Source organism: Phocoena phocoena, chromosome 14 (genome assembly GCF_963924675.1).
Source record: "Phocoena phocoena chromosome 14, mPhoPho1.1, whole genome shotgun sequence".
Classification (NCBI taxonomy): domain Eukaryota; kingdom Metazoa; phylum Chordata; class Mammalia; order Artiodactyla; family Phocoenidae; genus Phocoena; species Phocoena phocoena.
This window is the reverse complement of record NC_089232.1, coordinates 57,753,212-57,772,732: the sequence shown is the minus strand read 5'-3', so window position 1 is coordinate 57,772,732 and position 19,521 is coordinate 57,753,212. Positions and strand designations below refer to the sequence as shown.

General features: G+C 43.0%; 1 protein-coding gene across 15 annotated transcripts in view; it reads right to left on the bottom strand.

The window, feature by feature from the left end:
- Nucleotides 1-19,521, bottom strand: part of SLC8A1 (solute carrier family 8 member A1) — a 408,136-nt gene that overhangs the window by 28,908 nt on the left and 359,707 nt on the right. For 14 of the 15 annotated variants that reach the window (XM_065891224.1, XM_065891234.1, XM_065891240.1 and 11 more), the window contains one exon: nt 15,755-16,030. In XM_065891224.1, the coding sequence (XP_065747296.1) occupies nt 15,755-16,030 (276 nt within the window). The remainder of the gene's footprint in view (nt 1-15,754; nt 16,031-19,521) is intronic. The other variant, XM_065891236.1, reaches the window with a different exon arrangement.

Below are 19,521 nucleotides of genomic sequence, written 5' to 3'. Positions count from 1 at the left end.
TTGTATACCTGAAATTAATATTGTAAATAAGTTATATGTCAATGAAGAATAAAACAATTGGATAAGATTAAAAGAAACTGAAATAAGATTACTAAAAACTGATGGAAACAAACTTATACACATTTGTCTTCTTAATCTTCCATGAACTCTCTGTCTAAACACACCAAACCATTTAGTGCTCCGTTTCATCCCATACTCTCTGCCTCAATAATTTACATTTCATTCACTTTCTCATACCCAATCTCACATGTCCAAGTTCTACTCATCCGTCAGGGCCTAAGTCAAAGTCCAGCTCTCCACAGACCTTCCCAGACACCCAGTGGAAACAAGAGCTACCTTTTCTGAGCCACCGCAGCATATATCCTAAGCTATGTCATTTCCTACTTTGTGGTACACCTTTATTTACCTCACCGAAGTGCAAGTTCGTTAGAGCAGAGGCTGTTTTTATTCTCCATATGTTCAGTACTTGGTATAATAGCTGGGACATGGTTGATTTTTAACAAATGACTGGGTAAAAAGGCCTTAAGCGTGAAATCATTTAATCAATAGATATTATAACCCATAACACAATATGGCATCCTGTCAAATATTTGTGAAGAGATGTTTGTCCTAATCATTGGCCATATGGAGACCTAGAGATGAAGGTCCAAACTGGCTTTAGAGACTTTCTCTCATGCGTAACACATAATATTTCAATTAAATATATCAGTTATGCTTATAAGAGGTATTCAATAAAAAAATGACATAAAATAATCTATTGTCATGAGAAAAAACATAAAACAATGTAAAGTTCAGTGCGTACAGCTCATATGTATAAATAGTCATTACAATGTTAACAGTGTTTATCTCTAGGGGGCAAGGTTATGAATGGTTTATGTTTTCTTCCATTTGCTCACTGTCCTTACCAAATTTGGCAAACATGCACCCCGTATTGTGATATAAAGAAAAAATCGGACATGGCCTTGAAAGGAAGCTTCTAACAACTGAGAGATCAACTTCATTCAATACAGTTATTTAACCGAGAAAGAAATAGAGAAACCTCAGTCAAGATGGTCTTTGGTCCCACTCTTACCACATACACCCCTGGCCCCTTCAAGAGGGGAACAGTATGTAAGGTAAAATAATTTTCCTGTGTGCAGAAATCTAATTTCAGATTCTTTGGTTGTTTGGATACTCTAAAACGACAAATGAAAAAAAAAGGTAATATACTATATAAAATAAAATTTGAAAGATAGATACAAGAATGCAAATGATTGGGCTTCCCTGGTGGCGCAGTGGTTGAGAGTCCGCCTGCCGATGTAGGGGACGCGGGTTCGTGCCCCGGTCCGGGAAGATCCCACATGCCGCGGAGCGGCTGGGCCCGTGAGCCATGGCCGCTGAGCCTGCGCGTCCGGAGCCTGTGCTCCGCAACAGGAGAGGCCACAACAGTGAGAGGTCCGCGTACCGCAAAAAAAAAAAAAAAGAATGCAAATGATTGTTGGGATTGTATTTCTTTGCTTATTAATATTTCCTATTATACTTACAAAGAATGTATTTAGTCTCATCTAAATAATGGGGTCTGTCTGGGAAGGGATGGAGGGTTGATTTTTAGCCTTTTCTGGTTCTTTCAGTAGTTCATGGATATGGCCGTCAAATCCTTAGATGGAAGGAAGGCGTCATACATACTATCCACAAAGCAGGTACATTTCACAGGGTGAGGAGGGGGAGTGGAAGAGATGAAGAGGGTATTTCCTGGCCATTAGGTGCTGGCCTAGAGCTCAGAGACATGAAGGTACCCAGGACAGGCCATAAAGTGGAACAAACACTCTAAAAAACAAGTTTCACCCACTATATAATATTCCCAGGGCCGGCTGTGAAGGGAAGAGATATGTCTCTCTTGGTTTCCTTCCAACCCCTCCTCTCAAGCAATGAAGGACTGCAGAGTGAGGCCAAAGTCCTCGTTTAATTTTGTATTACAGCAACACATGTTATTTACTAAGAGTTGATTTTATTGACTTCAACTCACAAAATTGCTTTGCAGATTCACTGGACCTGACAAATACTTTTTACAAGCTTGATAAGGGATTTGTGCCCTTGGCATGTCTGGGAAGGGATGTCACGCCCGTCTTTTATCATTTGTACCTGGGCTCTTACTAGAGATGGCATTTGTTATGCAAAGACCAGAGAATAAGGGGTGGGGCTCTCTCTAAGCTGCTGTGAATATGTGATGAGTCTGAGCTCTCCTGTCATGTTTTGTCCTTGTCTCTCTCCCAGGTACCAACACAGCTTAGTATTTAATACATGTTTTTTGATAAACAGCTCTTAGTTTTACAACATCTTACAATTTTTAAAGCACTTCCACAGATGTTATCCTATTTGTTCTTCCTGACAATTCTGGGGTGGGGGGTGGCTGGGAACAGTACCATCAGCTCCATTTTTTCAGGTAGGGAAACTGAAGCTCCCTAGGGTGGATGGGCTGTGAGTGCAGAGGGTGAGCCTAGAACCCACAGTCAGCGATGCCTGTTGCCCAGGTCTTCACGCTGCAGTCTCGTTTCTAGGATCCTTTATCATATCCTGTTCTCACCACATATCACCCCATGCTCTGAACCTAACACGTCTAGATTGCCTAACTCCCAAGGCTGCTGCGGATATCAAAGGGATAATTACACAAAGGTACTTTTTGAACAATGAAGCTATGCAAATGTAGTTACTGTTCTGTGTTCAATGCAAAGGCTCTGCCCTCATGAAATCATTAATACCTTGGTGTGGATCATTTGTTGCATATTCTGAAGCTATAATGAGGCAGGCTGGGACCCTTTACTGGAGTGCTTGCACCTGGACAATCGTCTCCTCAAGCAACAAAATACAAAGAAACTAGAAGGGATTCAAAATAACTGCATGCACGTGCAATTGACGCAAATTATGGACAAAAAGATACAAAAAGACCGAGAAAACTCAAGTGCCACTTCTGAAGAGCCCGGAGCAAAAGCAGGGTACTGTGCCTGCCCCCTGCACACCCACCACCAAAGGGGTGGGCAGACCACCTAAGCCAGCCCTCTGGCCCCACCACTGGACACCCCCCCAGCCTCACCCCGTATAAGGAACAAACTTGCCCTCCCTTGGCGAGTGGGCAAGCAAGGGAACCTGTTACTTGCTTTTGCTCCCCGCTGCTGCAGCAGGGGCCCAAATAAAGCCTTGCCTGAATTTCTTTTCTGGTCTCTGATCGATTTCTATTGATTAAGGGCACCAAGAATCCTGGTTGGTAACAATAACCCAGAATATTTAGATGGGAGGAGAAAGGGTGTTGGGAAGAAACACTCAAGGCACTGAAATCCTATCTGGTCAGAACAGATGGCATGGGAGTGACAAGAGTACCAGCTACCAGAGAGAGAAGGAAAACACCAGGTAACTCAAAGGCATTATTTGAAGTGGGGGGGTCCAAGGAATGCAATACTTTTTCATAGTTTCTAAGACTAGAACTGTCTGGGTAAGTCTGCAAAGGGAACACCAAAGGCTTCAGTGATTAGGTGACTTGCCAACCATCAGTGCTACAAGGAGTCATACCACCCTATTAAAATACCATCCCCACACACACTCGATTCCACGATCCTGTTTTGTTTTCTTAACAATATTCATCCTCACTGCTATCTGAAGTTTATCGTATTTTTGTTAAGTATCTGGCTTCATGGGATTAAATATCTGTCTTCTATTTCCCTCTAACTCCACCATGTAGAACAGGGCCTAGCACTCTGTGTGCGCTCACTAAATATTTGTAAAATAAATAAATGAAAACGAAGGCAGAATAGCTCAGAAGCCTGTGCTTTGCCACTGTATCATATTGCTCCCTTTGTTTTAATTGTTTAAAAATTTCCACGCCTAGTGACTGGTGAAGAGGGAAGGCTGCTTGAATATTTGAGGATCAAAGATGCCACGTTGCCTCAGGGAGTCAGTGTGGGGGTTCCTCATTAGCTGTCGGTATCTGTCAGAACAGTTTTTAAATTTTGAATATTACTAGTCATTAATATCCCCCCATAGACTCAGCTCAGGTGTAGAAGCTGTAGAAGATCAGGTTTAATTCTTATTCTTAGGACAAGAACACTTGGTATAGCAGAAGTTACTGACGTCAGGTCCTTGTATGTGGTTTGCCCCCTTTCTCCTGAAATGTGAAACTCCAGAAGCTCAGAAGAAAGGACAGGCAGTGCCTGGAACCACTCCTAATGCAGCCTCACACTGAGAGCCGACGCCCTCTAAACAGCCGGCCTCTCATTTGACAAATGGGTTAGTTTAGGGGCTGTGGTTTGCCATATTTCAACCATCTGAGGCATCACCATAACTAGAATCCTTCAGAGCAGGACATTTTCACAATCCTTGTGCACAATTATGATTATTTTTCTTTTGCAACTGTAAGTCAGGAATGAAAAGGTGTAATTAGTCCTCTACTGGGCCCATTTGTGGACCCCAGTGGGGATCATTTTAGTTTGGGACTACAGCAAGCCCTGCTTGTTATCTCAACACATGTGGGGTTTTTTTGTTTGTTTTTTTGTTTCTTTTTACAGAAGTAACCTAATAATAGCTTGAAATTTATGGAGGACCATGTCAAAAAGCCCCCTGGGCTCCAGAGGGCAGGGGAGGGGAGAGGGGAGAGAAAACACCACATAATTTCCTGATTGTAAATAACTGAACCAATATAAGCTCTTTTCTCCTGGTACACAAAATATTGGATTTATAGGTGCTGAGCTAAACAAAGGTTATCAAAAATGGTCAGGAATAGAATTGGCATTTCTGGATCATGTGCCAGAAAATGTGGCTGAACCATATAAAGCATTTGATCGATTTAAATCCTTTTCTGGAATAAAGCAGAGTATAAACAGTCATACGTAGCTCGTGCTTCCTTCCTGCGGAGAGGCTGGATGCAAAGTCTGTGTGCTGAGGGGCAACAATGGCGTTCCAGCTGGCATCGTGCATAAACGCCAAGCACCACGATTTCATAGCCAGAATACACACTATCCCCAACAGATACTAAAATTCTTCTACAGTCACATGTAAGATTCGCCTTGTAGATTGAGTTAGCATCTCATTTGCCTTTTCTAAAAATACCAATGCACCTTAAATTTGTTTTGTTGCTCATGTGGTACTCATGACATGGAAATTAAATTATGGACTTTTAAAGTTTTTATTTTGTATTAAACGAGGTGGTACCCCAAGATTCATAGCGCTAATTCTAAGTACCACTGTGTGATATTTTCTCCCAGCGATCCCTAATATATGAGCCAAGGTTACTGCTGGCGGGAGGGTAATGGGACTGTTTTAAAAGGTGAGCAAATCCATATATGCACAAAACCATGAAGATGAAAAACATCTCACACACGTAGACTGTAAACGTCTGTAGGGATTTTGGGATGAAATAAAAATGTTTAAATCTTACAGAATCCATGGTAAATCCCTAACATCATGTAGAACAAGTATAATTACTATCACATAGGGAATCCATGACATTTTTGCATTAAAATCGGTCCTCTTAAATATTGAGAACAGACAAATCTGTCAAGTCAAAAAGTATATTAGCGGTTATCTGGGGCTGGAGATAGAAACAGCGATTACCTATGTATGGCCATGAGGGGGTCTTCCTGGGGTTATGAAACATTCTAAACCTGGATCAGGCTGTAATGGTTGCACAACACAGGAAATTTACTAAAAAAAAAAAAAATCACTGAATTGTATACTTCAAATGGGTGAATTTTATGGTATATAAATTATGTCTCAATAAAGTTGCTTAAAAATGCAGGCTGGGGCTTGAATTTAAAAGAAAAGAAAAAAACAGAGGCCCTTGAAAACTGTCATTTTCATTATCTTATTTTCAAATATGCAAAGGGTGAAATGAAAGTCATCACCTGTACATTGTTTACCAGTCACTCAGTAAAGACCCACACTTGTTAATCCTCGGGAAGGAAAACACCTAACATGCTCTCCCTACACTTGATGCTTGCTCCCTTTGGAATACACCCTGAGATAGAAAAGAGGAAGCTTACATTTGTTTACCACGCACATCCGTAATACCACTTCTCTAAACACAAAACACACACACACACACACACACACACACGCCCCTGAACAGCATGAAGTTTCTGCCAGGTGTCCTTGCTTTGGCTGACCTAGAGTTTATAAAAAGGCCCAGTTAAGAGTAGGATGACATATTTTTAACTCCCCTTCCCTCACACTGTGACTGTTGCGAGACTGAGTGAAGGCGGCTGGCATGCGGTTGGGACACTAATCCTAAGCCTGCAAAGCTTCAGATAAGGCGTGACACACGCTGAGTACCCCTGCTCCCCGGACCACCTCCTGCTAGATGACAACCTTGTCATCACCCTGGCTCCTCCCCAGCCTTGTGCTCAAGGCCAGGTGCCCATGCAGCGCTGCCCTTTGAGAAAAAGAGGGGTTGTAACTGACAATGAAAAAAACTTAAAAGGATTGAATACAAACTCTTCTTTTGTAGAGTTTAAGTTTTGTAGAAGGAATAAAGGATGCAAATACAATTTTGAAATGGGTCTTTTCCAGGCTGGCTTTTACTAAATGCTTTTGGGCTTGCTGCATACAGTCTATTTTTAGTTTAGGATAATAGGCATTTCTGGTGCCATTTATGGAGCAAACGTTGTGAAATCTGGTGTCTGGCTTTACTTCATTTTGCTCTGTCCTTGTAAAGTTTTGCTTACGTAGGATCCCTTCAATTTTAATGACATCACCCATTCGTGGGAAAGTGCGCTAGAAAGTACAGGGTGTTTTACCCCCCAACAGCTCCTCACTGATGTGAGGTTAAGATAAGTTTCCATGAGAGGACATTTGAGTGATTGGGGTGGCCCAGGGCTGCTCCTCTGGCTGTGTCCCTGGGTGGCTTTGCCTCCTGGCCTGACTACAGATCAGAGGGCCCATTTGCAGCAGTTCTGACCTTTCCTGGTGGCAAAGAAACTGACTGTGTATTACAGCATTTGAAAACAAAATATACCTGCCCTTTAGGGTCCTCTTGGGAGAACTGACACCACAGCCAGTGGGAAATCTTGGCTCAGAGTAAAGTAATTCTGTTTTCATTCCCATTTAAGATGATGTGAAATGTTATTCCTCCAGTTCAACATGTATACACACGGGAGCAGTGGCACTTCCTCTTCAACTTGCGCCGAGTTGAAATGCCAGTGCTCAGGGGTTAAAGCTCACAGAGAGTCAGTGGCACGGCAGGAGACAGGAACACATTTGGGGATGTTCACCTCATCAGAATTCTTAACACAGGATAATAATAAAAATAGCCTGAGAATGTTCTTGACTTTCTGTTTCTTCAATGGCTGCAATATAGCAGAGCTAAAAATACCGTGGGAAGCCTAAACCCATTTATCAGTACGTTCAAGGAGAAGGGGAAAGAGGTCTAACATTTTTTATCAGGTCCACTATATGTAGGGCCTTGCACTGGATACTTTATAAAGGCATTCTCATATAGTCCTCAACTCTGAGGTGGATTTTCATGTGCCCATTATCCAGGTTAAGACACTAAGGCTGAGAGAAATTAAGCAATTTGCCTCTAGTAAGTGGGGGAGGGTGGGTTTGAACTCAGGTCTATCCGAATCTAGAATTCATGTTCTTTTATACTCTGTTGGTGCATGTTCACTAACATGGCACTAGAGAAGATTCTGCATAATTTTTCTGAGATTGAGACTGTTAACCAGTTAACCTGTGAGTCCAGCAACGAGAACACCGCATCTGTTTGAAGTAGAATGGAGAGGAAGTGATTCAATCAGTCTGATTCCATCTCCAAGGTAGCTCAGATGACTGCGGGAATTCAGAGTGACTGGGTACAATATCCCCTGAGAAGAGTTTTGTTCTGGGTGGGGTGCTGCTGTGTTGCCTTATGACCCCATCTCTTTGGTTAGCTCAGGGGCAGGCTGAGTGTGTATGCGGCTAGATGCTTTGGATGGTAACCTCTAGCGATCCTGCCCCCTGGGTTTCTACTTCTGCTAGAACACTGGAACTTGATTTCCTAAGCTGCCCTTAAGTCTTTGCAGAACGTGACTGCTGAGAGAGCATCCCCAATACACCCTTCTTGGGCCCCACTGACCCCAGTGCCTGGGCAGCCACATATCACAGGCAGCTTTGGTCTAGACCTGGAATGACCTAAGCTCCCTTGTGGTTTCGCTTAGCAGCCCATGGCTGTGCTGATGAAGATTATCTTGGCATGCTATTTTTCACCAGCTAGGTCAGAGTTGAACATGTTTAACAGTTTCCAGTCATCTTAGTATTTCCTACATATAAAAATTGAAACACTAAGAATCTATGGGTAGAAGATTAGGTCTTTATTCATTTCTGAAGTTTTCTGAAGCATGGACTCCATGAGGTGTTTGATGCCAAAGGGAATAATGATAGTGTCGGACCTCAAGGAGCTTGAGTATAATCCATTGTTGCATGCTTTAAAAATGGAAAATACTAAAATTAAGGCAAAAAGGGAAATAAGGAATTTCCCCCAAATTGTAAGCTATATGGGAAAGAGTATATGCAATGCTTACTTTGAAACTAAATCCCAGGTGGAATGATAGAGCGGTTAAATAACAGATAAGAAAGAGATAATATGGATTCCACCATTTACCACTGATATAAACTTGGATGGAATATGGTCAAGTCATTTCTCTATAAGCCTTAATTTTCTCATGTACTGGTGCTCACTCTCCTATATGCTGGTAAGTAGCCTTTACACAGGGCCACCACTATATACATCCATGGATGTGGTACCCCGTACAGCTCCAGGGCATCATTTAGATGATGCTGAGCTCTTGAGATTGCAGCATACAACCTGTGCAACCATGTAAATCACTTCAGGATCCACTTAGAGATGAAGCAGGAGGACATAAGTTGTAAGTAAATGTTACTTAAGCATACTCTAGACTATCTTCGTTTTCAGAGGTGTTAGAAGTCAGGAAATTGAAAACTGAAGAAAAGGAATCAATTGCTAATTTTTTGTTACAAGAACAAATATATTTTCAAGCACAGTGCCAAACAGATAGAAAAATCTCATTTTCAGGAGATGGGTCTAAGGGACCAAAATACCTTGGGAGGAGGGAAAGTCACTTCAAATAACTTAATGATATAACCTAAACAAGATAATAAATAATGTATAATGTACAAATGGTATTTATGCCTAGCACACAGTTGGAGCTACGTAATAAATTGAATGAATTTCCTTCTCTGGTCATAAAACTTTTCATTCTCATTTTCTGATGGTTTCTATTCCTTTTTTGGCATTTTGAGAGTTGATCTCAGTGTAAATAATGATAATTATTTCTTGCATTTTATACCAACTTACAGTTTACAAAGTGCTCTGAAATCTGTATTACTTAAATCTCATCAACTCTTTAAACTGCCATGGGTTATTATGGCTATTTTGTAGGCAAGAAAAGCAAGGCTGGGTCAAGAAATTAATTCCAGCAACACAGTGAATAATGGTTAGAAGTTCTCTTTCCTGAATTCAGTTCTAAAGTTCATTTCTATACCCTCGGTGCATATTCACCAACACTGCAATTAGAGAACAAAGTGAACAGCTAGTATGGCTGTTTCATATCATGTATTTCCTATGGTATATAGAAGTCTGGAAGTGGTAACTTAAAAGTGACATACAATTTCTCTAAAGAAAGATTTTTTAAAGAGATTCCATATACAAAATAGGGAAAACCCCCTAAAGTTGTCTATTTCCTACTCCTCCATGCCTTAAAATCTAGGGCGAAATAATTCCTACTTGACAGAACTCAAAGCATATTCAAAACACTGCAAGCAAACAGAAGTCTGACAATGCCAATGGTTAAGGGGCAGCCTAGAATACCCAAGTTTTAAACTGTTCTGGTCCCAAGAGTAAACAACCAGTAAAGGGAAGAAAAAGTGGGCAGTAGGCGAGCTTCAGGCACAAGCCCAACCAAGATGTATGGAGAAAGACCAAGGCAGGACTTAGGTCAAACTATTCCCAACTCATCAACATCTCGGAGTTTCCTCCGTAATTCAGGAGGAATGCTCACTTCTATTTGACTTGATTGAAAAGGAGCAAGAGATGAAAGAAAAAAAATCCATATTTGGAATATGACGTAGAAGCTTGTCTTAATACACACAAGTTTTACTCAAGTAAATGACTATGTGCTAAAAGAATGTCAATTACAGGTGGTCCCTGCTACAGAAAAGGCTGGGCTAGAAGTGTTCCTTCTTACACTTTTTTTTCTCTTGAATTTTGAGCCTGTTTTTCCAGAGAAGCAATGTGATAATAACATGGTTATGAACCTATGACTGGCTACTGCAAAATGCCTATTTAGCACTTCACAGAGAATACCTAAAGTTTTTTGGGCTCCGGACGCGCAGGCCCAGTGGCCATGGCTCACGGGCCCAGCCACTCCGCAGCATGTGGGATCCTCCCGGACCGGGGCATGAACCCGCGGCCCCTGCATCGGCAGGCGGACTCTCAACCACTGCGCCACCAGGGAAGCCCCCAAGAATACCTAAAGTTTTTAACAGCACTGAACTGAGTTCTGGGTCTTGGAAGCAGAGATCATAGGAGAGAAAAGAATGAAGAGGGAAAACACTATCTTCCTCCTCAGTTCCCACCATAGACTCAACTATGAATGAGAAAAAAATCTTTCTGCTCTGAGACTCTTAGTGCTCTGAAGTTTAGTTTTGACCGTTCTTACTACAGTAACCTACTCAGGTATATTCTACTCGTCAAAAATAAGCTACACTATAGAAATAGCTGTTCATCTCCCTTGATTCTAACTTTAATTCTTAGCTGAATCTACAAGGTGTTAGGAAGAAAGCAATCTGACAAACCAATTCATACTCATGTGTAAATGATTGTCCATTAATTTATAATATACACATACACAAACACATGCACAAACATAATTGCATTACTTATGTGTTAGCTAGGCATCATTCTGGGGGCCAGGGATATAACAGTGGAAAAGGGCAAGGTTTCTGCTCCCATGAAGCTTACATTTCAGTGAGGAGGGCTGGCCAATAATAACACTCCAAAACAAATAAACCAAAAAATCCACAAAGTTATAAATAGGGTGATATAATACAGGAAAACTGGGTGACCACTTTGCATCGTGTGGTTAGGGAAGGTCTCTTTGAATAGGTGACATTTAAGATGAGATATAATTGAAGACAAAGAGCCAGTCTTGTGCACATGAAGGGGAAGAGCACTTTGGACAGCTAGCACAACCCTGAGGAAGGAATGGACTTGGTGCATGAAGGACAAGAAAAAGGCCAGTGGGGCTGAAGAGCAGTGGGCAAGGAGGTAAACAGAACAGAAACACAGGAAGGGGCCAAATCACTCGGTCTTTGTAAGCCAGATTTATGCTTTTGAAGTTTATCCTAAGTGAAAGAGGAAGCCTTGGAAAACTGTAAGGAGAAATGTGGTCTGAGTTACATCTTAAAACAATCTCTAGCAGAAGCATGGAGACAGATAGGGGGCTACTGCAGGGATCAGATGAGAGAGAATGGCTGCCTAGACTAGCATGGCTGTGGTAGAGACAGCTAAGTGGGTCTGATCAAGATATACTGTAGAGGGGAGATCTGCAGGAGTTATGAATGGATTCACTGGGGAGGAGGAAAAAGGAATCAGGAACACCTGGGTAGTTAATACTGTTTTCCTGAGAAAGGTGAGATATGGGAAGAATAGGTTTGGTTGAAGGATAAGGCAGCTGGGCGGTAGAAGCCAACAGTTCTATTTGGATATGGTAATTCTGAGCTGTGAATTACACATCCAGCCTTGATATAGGAAGGCGGTTGGTATATGAATCTAGAACGCAGGGAAAAGTTGAGGCTGGGGAGCTACATTGGGTACTCACTGGCATATCTATGGCGCTTAAGCCTTGGATACTGGGATGATGGCCCAGGGGGTGAGCATGGACCGAGAAGAGGCCTGGGGACCAGGCTCTGGCCCTCTCCAACATTGAGAGGTGGGAAGAGACTGTTCCTCTCTTCTCCAGACAGGCGGCTCTGTAGAAGGGCCATTCAGGCAAAGAGGCTGTTCCTCTATTAACAGTTGTGGGTTTTTAAGCTCTTATAGGCACACCTGAGGGTGGTCAGGAGTCCTTTTCTGCCAGTAGATTATAATGGAACATTTCACTACCAGTTGGTACGAAGAAGCTCTGTCTCACCTGCAAAGTCATAAGCTCTTTTTTCCAAGATTTTGAATATGGTAAAAAAAAAAAAATACTATTAATGAGATACATAGATATTGAATCCTGCCCTGAGGCAGGAGGACTAATAGGGAAGGTTTTCAATGCCCATAAGGCCCTCACAATCTAAGAATCTTAAGTCTCACCTCCAGGAAGAAGCAGTTTACCAAACACTAGCCAGGAACCCTTCTGCCTTAGGAAAACTGTCAAGACTTCAGCCTAGACAAAGAGCTGGGCCCCAGGACCAATACAGATGAACGGTAGGGGTAAGTGAAGAGAATTAGTTCTCTTTTTTCTTCTGCCTATAGCAACTGGGCTTCGTCACTTGAGAACAATAGCATCTTTTTTTCCCCCTGATAAGTCAGGAAATATAATAAAGCAATGCTCTTGTTTATGGTTTGCTTTGCTGTGCAAAAGCTTTGAAGTTTCATTAGGTCCCATTTGTTTATTTTTGTTTTTATTGCCATTTCTCTAGGAGGTGGGTCAAAAAGGATCTTGCTGTGATTTATGTCATAGTGTTCTGCCTATGTTTTCCTCTAAGAGTTTGATAGTTTCTGGCCTTACATTTAGGTCTTTAATCCATTCTGAGCTTATTTTTGTGTATGGTGTTAGGGAGTATTCTAATCTCATACTTTTACATGTACCTGTCCAGTTTTCCCAGCACCACTTATTGAAGAGGCAAAGTGAGAGAGTGGCATGGACATATATACACTACCAAACGTAAAATAGATAGCTAGTGGGAAGCAGCCGCATAGCACAGGGAGATCAGCTCGGTGCTTTGTGACCACCTAGAGGGGTGGGATAGGGAGGGTGGGAGGGAGGGAGACGCAAGAGGGAAGAGATATGGGAACATATGCATATGTATAACTGATTCATTTTGTTATAAAGCAGAAACTAACACACCACTGTAAAGCAATTATACTCCAATAAAGATGTAAAAAAATAAAAAAAATAAAGCAATGCTCTGAAGCATCAGGGTTGAAGAATAAAGTCAGAAATATTGAACAAAATGCTGAATGAACAGTTGGCCATTTTGGGCGGGGGGAGGTTTATATAGATATGATCATCTGAGATTATCTGTGAATATATTGTTTGGGGAGTACGCTACACAGTTAATACTGCAGCAAATTATAGGAATTCTCCCACTAACAGAGCAAAGAAATCTGTTTCCCAATGGGAAGAATTTACGGCAGTGTAGGGAAACCATTCTGACAACTAATGACTCGCCGTATTATCCCACAGGCTTTCTTACCTCTTGATACCCCTACCTGGGTTCTGAGCTGCTTTTAAATGGCAGAACAAATGACTCCGAGCACTAGGTTCACTGTAATCCACATTTCATGTTACACAAGAGATTTTAATCATACGGCTTCCATACTGTTCAAAAGGGTTCATTAATACAAGAGGTACAGAGCCATTTTGGCAGATTGGTATATAGAAAAAGGAGCCAGCTTTGAGATACTGGTATGACGAGTTGAGAAAAAGAGAAAAACACCCCAAGACATTTTCAGGCCCAAGGATTTCATGTAGGGAAAACATGTTTAAAATCCCTTTTAAAGCAAGAGATGCATTCGGTAGGATCTGACTTCGGATGCTGACTTTTCAGAAAGGCAGGCTAATTTTGGATAACTGTCGTGAGACCTAAGTTTGCCTTCATTACCATAATTTGCACACATTCTCCTCAAGCGTTAAACCCATGGCCGAGCGTGTGTACTAACTTGAGCACTGCTTGATAGTGATTTAAGCCTTAAGGAAAGAAGGCTCCCCCAGACATTTTCCTAGAGTAACCTCTGATAGAGCCATGGCTAACGATTATGCTTAGTTCCTGTGGTTGTATACTTGTTCTCTAAACAAAGCAACTTAATACGAATACTTTGTTTTTCCTCTTGCTTGCTACATTTCTGGTCATTTTGGGAAAAAGTTAAAAATAAAGACCAAATATAGACCTGTTGGAACACCGCCGGGGTTGAGGGGGAATCAATCGACCCCGGCTGATCAGCAGTCAACCGGAAGACTCCGTACAGCCCTGCAAAGGCGGGCAGGGAGAACACTCTCGAAATCCCTCAGCTCCTCCATTAACTCAGCTGGACCCCCAAAACCATGCTGGGCCCAGCATGATCAGGACTCCTAAACAGTCGATCAGTTGCAATACACCATGTGCCACGGCTCACCAGGATATGTCTGGACCTTTCATCCATCCTTCGTTTCTCAAGGGGCGAGGCGTCCACATTCGTACTCGTCAGATCCTCCTTAGCCGTTCAACACCATAATCACAAGAGCTGCTCTTTTATTGAATTCCACGTCCCAGATGCTTTCCTAGCTATATATTTTTATAGGCGTTTTCTCCAATCCTTACCCTGATCCTGCAAGTTAATATGGTTGTCCCTATTTCCTAAATGAAGAAACCGAGGCTCAGAGAAGTAATCTATCCATAGTCACTGAGATAATGAATATCTGAGAAGAACAGCCAGTGATTTCAGTCAAGAGACACATGGTTTAAACTGTGCTTGCTTTCAGACTCAAAAGCCAGGTTGCCAACTACGGCAAGTGTTAGCAGAAGTCACAGCATTTTCATTAAGGCTGTGGCAAAGTGGGAAAGTGGGAGAGGAACGGCACCATCCGCAGGGCTGTATTTCCCCTCAATTCCTGCCTTTTCCCAAGCCCACTGCAACCCTTGTCATTGACCTTCTGTTGGTAGAGATGCAAGTCTTGTTGCTCTAAGTTGAGACTACACATCTGTCAAGATGTCAGCTAGTGACGGGAAGTAGGTCCAGAACTTCAGTTACAATAAGCTCTGATGTGTATCAGAATCACCTGTGAGCTCAACGCACATTTCTGGGCCCTTCTTTAGACCTTCTGACTCCGTAGGTTGGCTGTGGGTCTCAGGCATTTGCATTTTTAAAAACAAACTCCCAGGTAATTCTGATGCCCATCAAAGTTTGAAAATTACTGCTCTCAATGTTATGTTCAGGAGGACGAGGTCTTACTTAGAAGAGCGCGTACACATAACGAGCTACAGTTGCAGGCTGGAAGAAAAATTCAGCTTAGCGGGAATGCATGAAGGGATGTCCACCTGGCCTGCTTATTTTGCCCAGGATAACTTTTTCCTGTTCTGATCCATGTCTGTTTTCTATTTACTCCCATTAATGTTTGGGTCAAGAGAATCATCAGGTCTTAAGTATTTATCTTAGTTACCCAACAAATACAGCGCTTCATCCAAACTTGACTAAATACGTAGAAGACAGAAATTTTGTTCTTGAAGATAATTCTGTAGTTGTGTTTTTGAAAGTTCTAATTGTAATGGGAAGCTGACCTATCAATCTATCCATCAAATCAATCTGCTCTCTCCGTGCAGGCAGGCCCTCTGGGAATGCTATCCTGTCATGATGATACTGACCAGCTTTCTAACCTTGAGAAATGCCATGATGATGTTCTGGCAGTGACATTATGCACGGCTCTGGGCTTTTGTCTTTCATAGGCCTGGTTTGTTAGCACGGCACTTGAAATTGTAGGAACAAAAGGGTCAAGAAAGCAAATGAGCTTCCACTCCCGGGGGAATCACACAGGGATGTATTCATTACCTGGCACTGAGGTTCCGAGCGCGACGAACACTACCGCGGTCACCGAATCCTTCAGGCCGATGGTGCAGCCGAAGTGGGAAGCCAGGTCTCCGATGAAAGCCGTCAGTATGCCAATCATGAGGATGGAGACGATGAAACATGCCCAGCCATTCCAGTATTCTGTAGGGGGGACGAAGGCGAAGAGAACCTTCCAGAACACAGTCAGAAAGTGCATCACGTAATCGAAGCAGGAGGGCAGCTTCTCCTCCCCACATTCATCGTCGTCATCATCTTCCCCTAGAGAGAAAGGAATGAAGAATATTTCATCAAAATCTGTGCTATCAGGGTTTTCCTCTCTCCCACTTTCTCCTTCCTAGGCCTGTTGGCCCTCCCTTGAGAGGTGGGTGAAGCTTTGGGTTTTCCAAGAGTCAATCATAATCAACCAAATCATTATTAAAGTACCGACATGCCCCCTCGCTGTGGTTCACAGATCAATAGCAAAACCTTAAGCCCCAACCAGTTCCGGTTATATGCAATCAACACATACTTTCTACTCCCACGTCACCTCCCGTGAGTGTTGTCATTTCATAGAAATGAAAAGGATTTCTCCCCAAAGGCAGGAAAGTCGTGTGCCAGGCTTGGAAAGAAGCCTCCTTTAATGAAAGATGACTGACAGTTCTTCTACCAGGATTCTTTCCTTCCAGCTTGGAGTCTGGCTCTGGGGATTCATGGCCATATGATCCTGTATAGGACCATGTTCTAACAGGGCCCTCCAGCTTCATCGCCTGCAACTACTTCAAACTCAAACTTCATCCCAGCCAAATGGAATTATCTGCATTTTCTAAAACTGTATGTAATGTACTTTCTCCTACTTTTGTCCTTTAGAACTAAACGTGCTTGGTATATCCTAATCCCTCCCTCCTTATACTTTAAAAAAAAAAAATCACTGCCCCTGTGAAACTTCCCCTGACCACCACCCTCCCGCCCCTTGCCCTCCAGGCTTCTGGGAACTTCCTGGGGCTTCCATAGCCCCCCCCCCCCTCAACACTGCTAACGCTGGATCACGGTGGTCCCTGATCAGAGGCAGGAGCACAAGGGAATTTTTCAGAAATGCAAATTTCTGGCCCTGCTGCATCAGAAACTAGGGGAGTGGGGGTGAGGTGGGAGGTGTTTGAACAAGGCTTCCAGGTGATTCTCATGCATGCTCAATTTGAGAACCAGTCTCCAGATTGTGCCTGTTCACTTTCCTTCTCCATTTGACCACGAGCCTGTCAAGGGCAGGAGTTTGTTCATTTTTGTGTCCTTAGTGTTTGGTCTAATCTCCAGCACGTGCATGCATGTATGAATTTCCACTGACTTTATGTAACTACTTAATTACATAACACACACACATATAACAATGTTGCCAAGTAAATTCACAAAGTTTACTACTTAAAGGAGCCAGGAAATTAATAGTATTCTAAAATGGAAACTTCATTTACAATGTGATATAATCCCCATTCACATATTTTAAAATTGAGCTACTGAATGTCACCTCTTCTTGAAGGGGTGGCTAGTATATATTTACGTGTTTTGTAGCCATTTTGGAAAGAACTTCTCCTTGAGACTTTGTTTCACCACTACCACCTCCCCGAACCTTGTCACCAGGGATCCACTTCCTCCAACCAATGCAGCTGGCAGCAGGTGAGGCTGTCACACTTCCCAGCTGTCTGCCCAATCTTAGATTGCCAGCATGGGGCAAACGTGCGTACTCTTCGTGAGACACTCCTTGGTGAGGCCCTCTGAAGCAGCACATAACTGGGAAACCCTCTTAAATCCGAGGAGCTTTGAGGGAAAAGTGCCTCTCACAAAACACGAGGAGTGTCTGGATTTGTAACTTGTCATCTTACAGGACGAAAGAAGAGGCAATGGTTCACTCTTCAGTGAGTGCACGGTCAGAATTATTATGCACATAAACTTTGGGGATCTGCAGAGAAAGTAGCCTCATCTTTGAGGCTCTGGAAGGTCTCCAATAAGCTCTCGGGAAGAAGCCCTCAGCAGACGATGGACTCGCCTTTGGAAACGAACTAGGTAGAGGACTTGACTCAGGTCAGCTGATGGAAAAGTGAGTGACACACTAGAGTGAAAGAGACTACTTGACCATGTTAAAGTAATTGACCAAGGAGGCCATTAGACGGGAGTGGCTCTAATGCCTTAGTAACGGAATGTAAGCAAGCCGAAACCTCAGCCAGAGTCAATTCCTATAAATACATTTGTATCTGAGAAAATGAAACCGAGGAACCAACATTCACAAACAGCCCACCTAGGCTCTCCTAAGTAAGGCAACTGCTTAAGCTAGAGCCACTCAGTTTCCTTGCTTCACTTCTGAGTCTGCTCTATGAGAGACTGTTCCCAGCTCCTAACGGCAGAGTGCCCCTAACCACTTTTGGTTTGATTCTGCCTGATGTGAATCCATGTTTGCTCAAATAAACTCTTAAAAAAACTTTTAGTGTCCCTCAGTTTATAATCAACCATTTCCTACAGTGCTCACGCTGTATGGTTATTACATATTTCTAGTATCATCCGTGCCTGAAAGTAGAAGACGCTTTTAAGTAAAAGCACGTTATGGACTGAATTGTATCTCCTCCAAATTCACATGTTGAAGCCTGACCCCCAGTCAAAGAATGTGACTGTATTTGGGGATAGGGCCTTCAAAAAGATGCTTAAATGAAAACGGGGCTGTTAGGGTGGCCCTTTATCCAATCTGACTGGTGTCCTTATAAGGGGGAATTGGGACACAGAGAGATAGCAGGGACACATGCACATGGAGGAAAGACCACGTGAGGACACAGCAAGAAGGTGGCCCTTCCTTCCCCCAAGTCAAGGAAAGAGGCCTTGGGAGAAGCCGAACCTGCCAAAACCATGATCTTGGACTTTTATCCTCCAGAACTGAGAAGACGCATTTCTATTGTTTAAGCTAGCCAGTCTGGGGTATTTTGCTATGGCAACCCTAGCAAATTAGTACAGCCCCTTTGGAAGCATCCTATGGCATAGCACTGACATACAGGAAGAGCCACTCAGTGTTTCTATTACTTACTCCTTTCTTGTTTCCTTCCACTTCTTCTTTTTTCCTTCTGTTACTGAACCAGGTTCGTTTTGCCCCAAGCACAGCAAGCCAAAACGCTGAGAGGGTTTTTCCCCAAGGCAGCCAAGCGAAGAGACGGGAGAACAAACCTCAAAGCTCCCTCTATGAAAGCAGAGGGTTCCGGGTATTTATGGGATGACGAATAAAGAAGCAGAGTGGTCTGGGGTGTGGGGAGCATGGGGAAAGGCGATTGGAAAAAGGTGCGGTAATCTTGGTTCTGCGCAGGCGTAACTAAGCATGTTCAAACGTCACTGAGCGAGCACCCACGCATGCCCAGTTGGAGGGTCAGCGGTCCCACCCAGTCTTAACCAGCTCAGTTCCAACTAGACACAGCTGACTCCAAGTTCCTAAAACAACTTGGGCCAACATCTTATTGTTTAAGCTACTTGGAGGACCTGCAAGTCTCAAAATGGCCTTGATTAGTGAGGGCAGGTGAAATGGATTTGACTCTCAGTTTCACTTCTTTCACCTTTCTTCCCATTTCCCTTTTACCCTCCACTTGAGCTCCAGGTGGAACTCACTGTGAGAGCTGCAATTGTCAGTCCTTGTTTGAGGGGGGTAGGAAGAAGAGGACCGTGCTAATGATTTCTCTACCTCATTTTCTCCCCGCTTCCCAGTCCAAAGGGGGGACTGCATGTACCCCAGGAAAGCTCAGAAAAAGCAC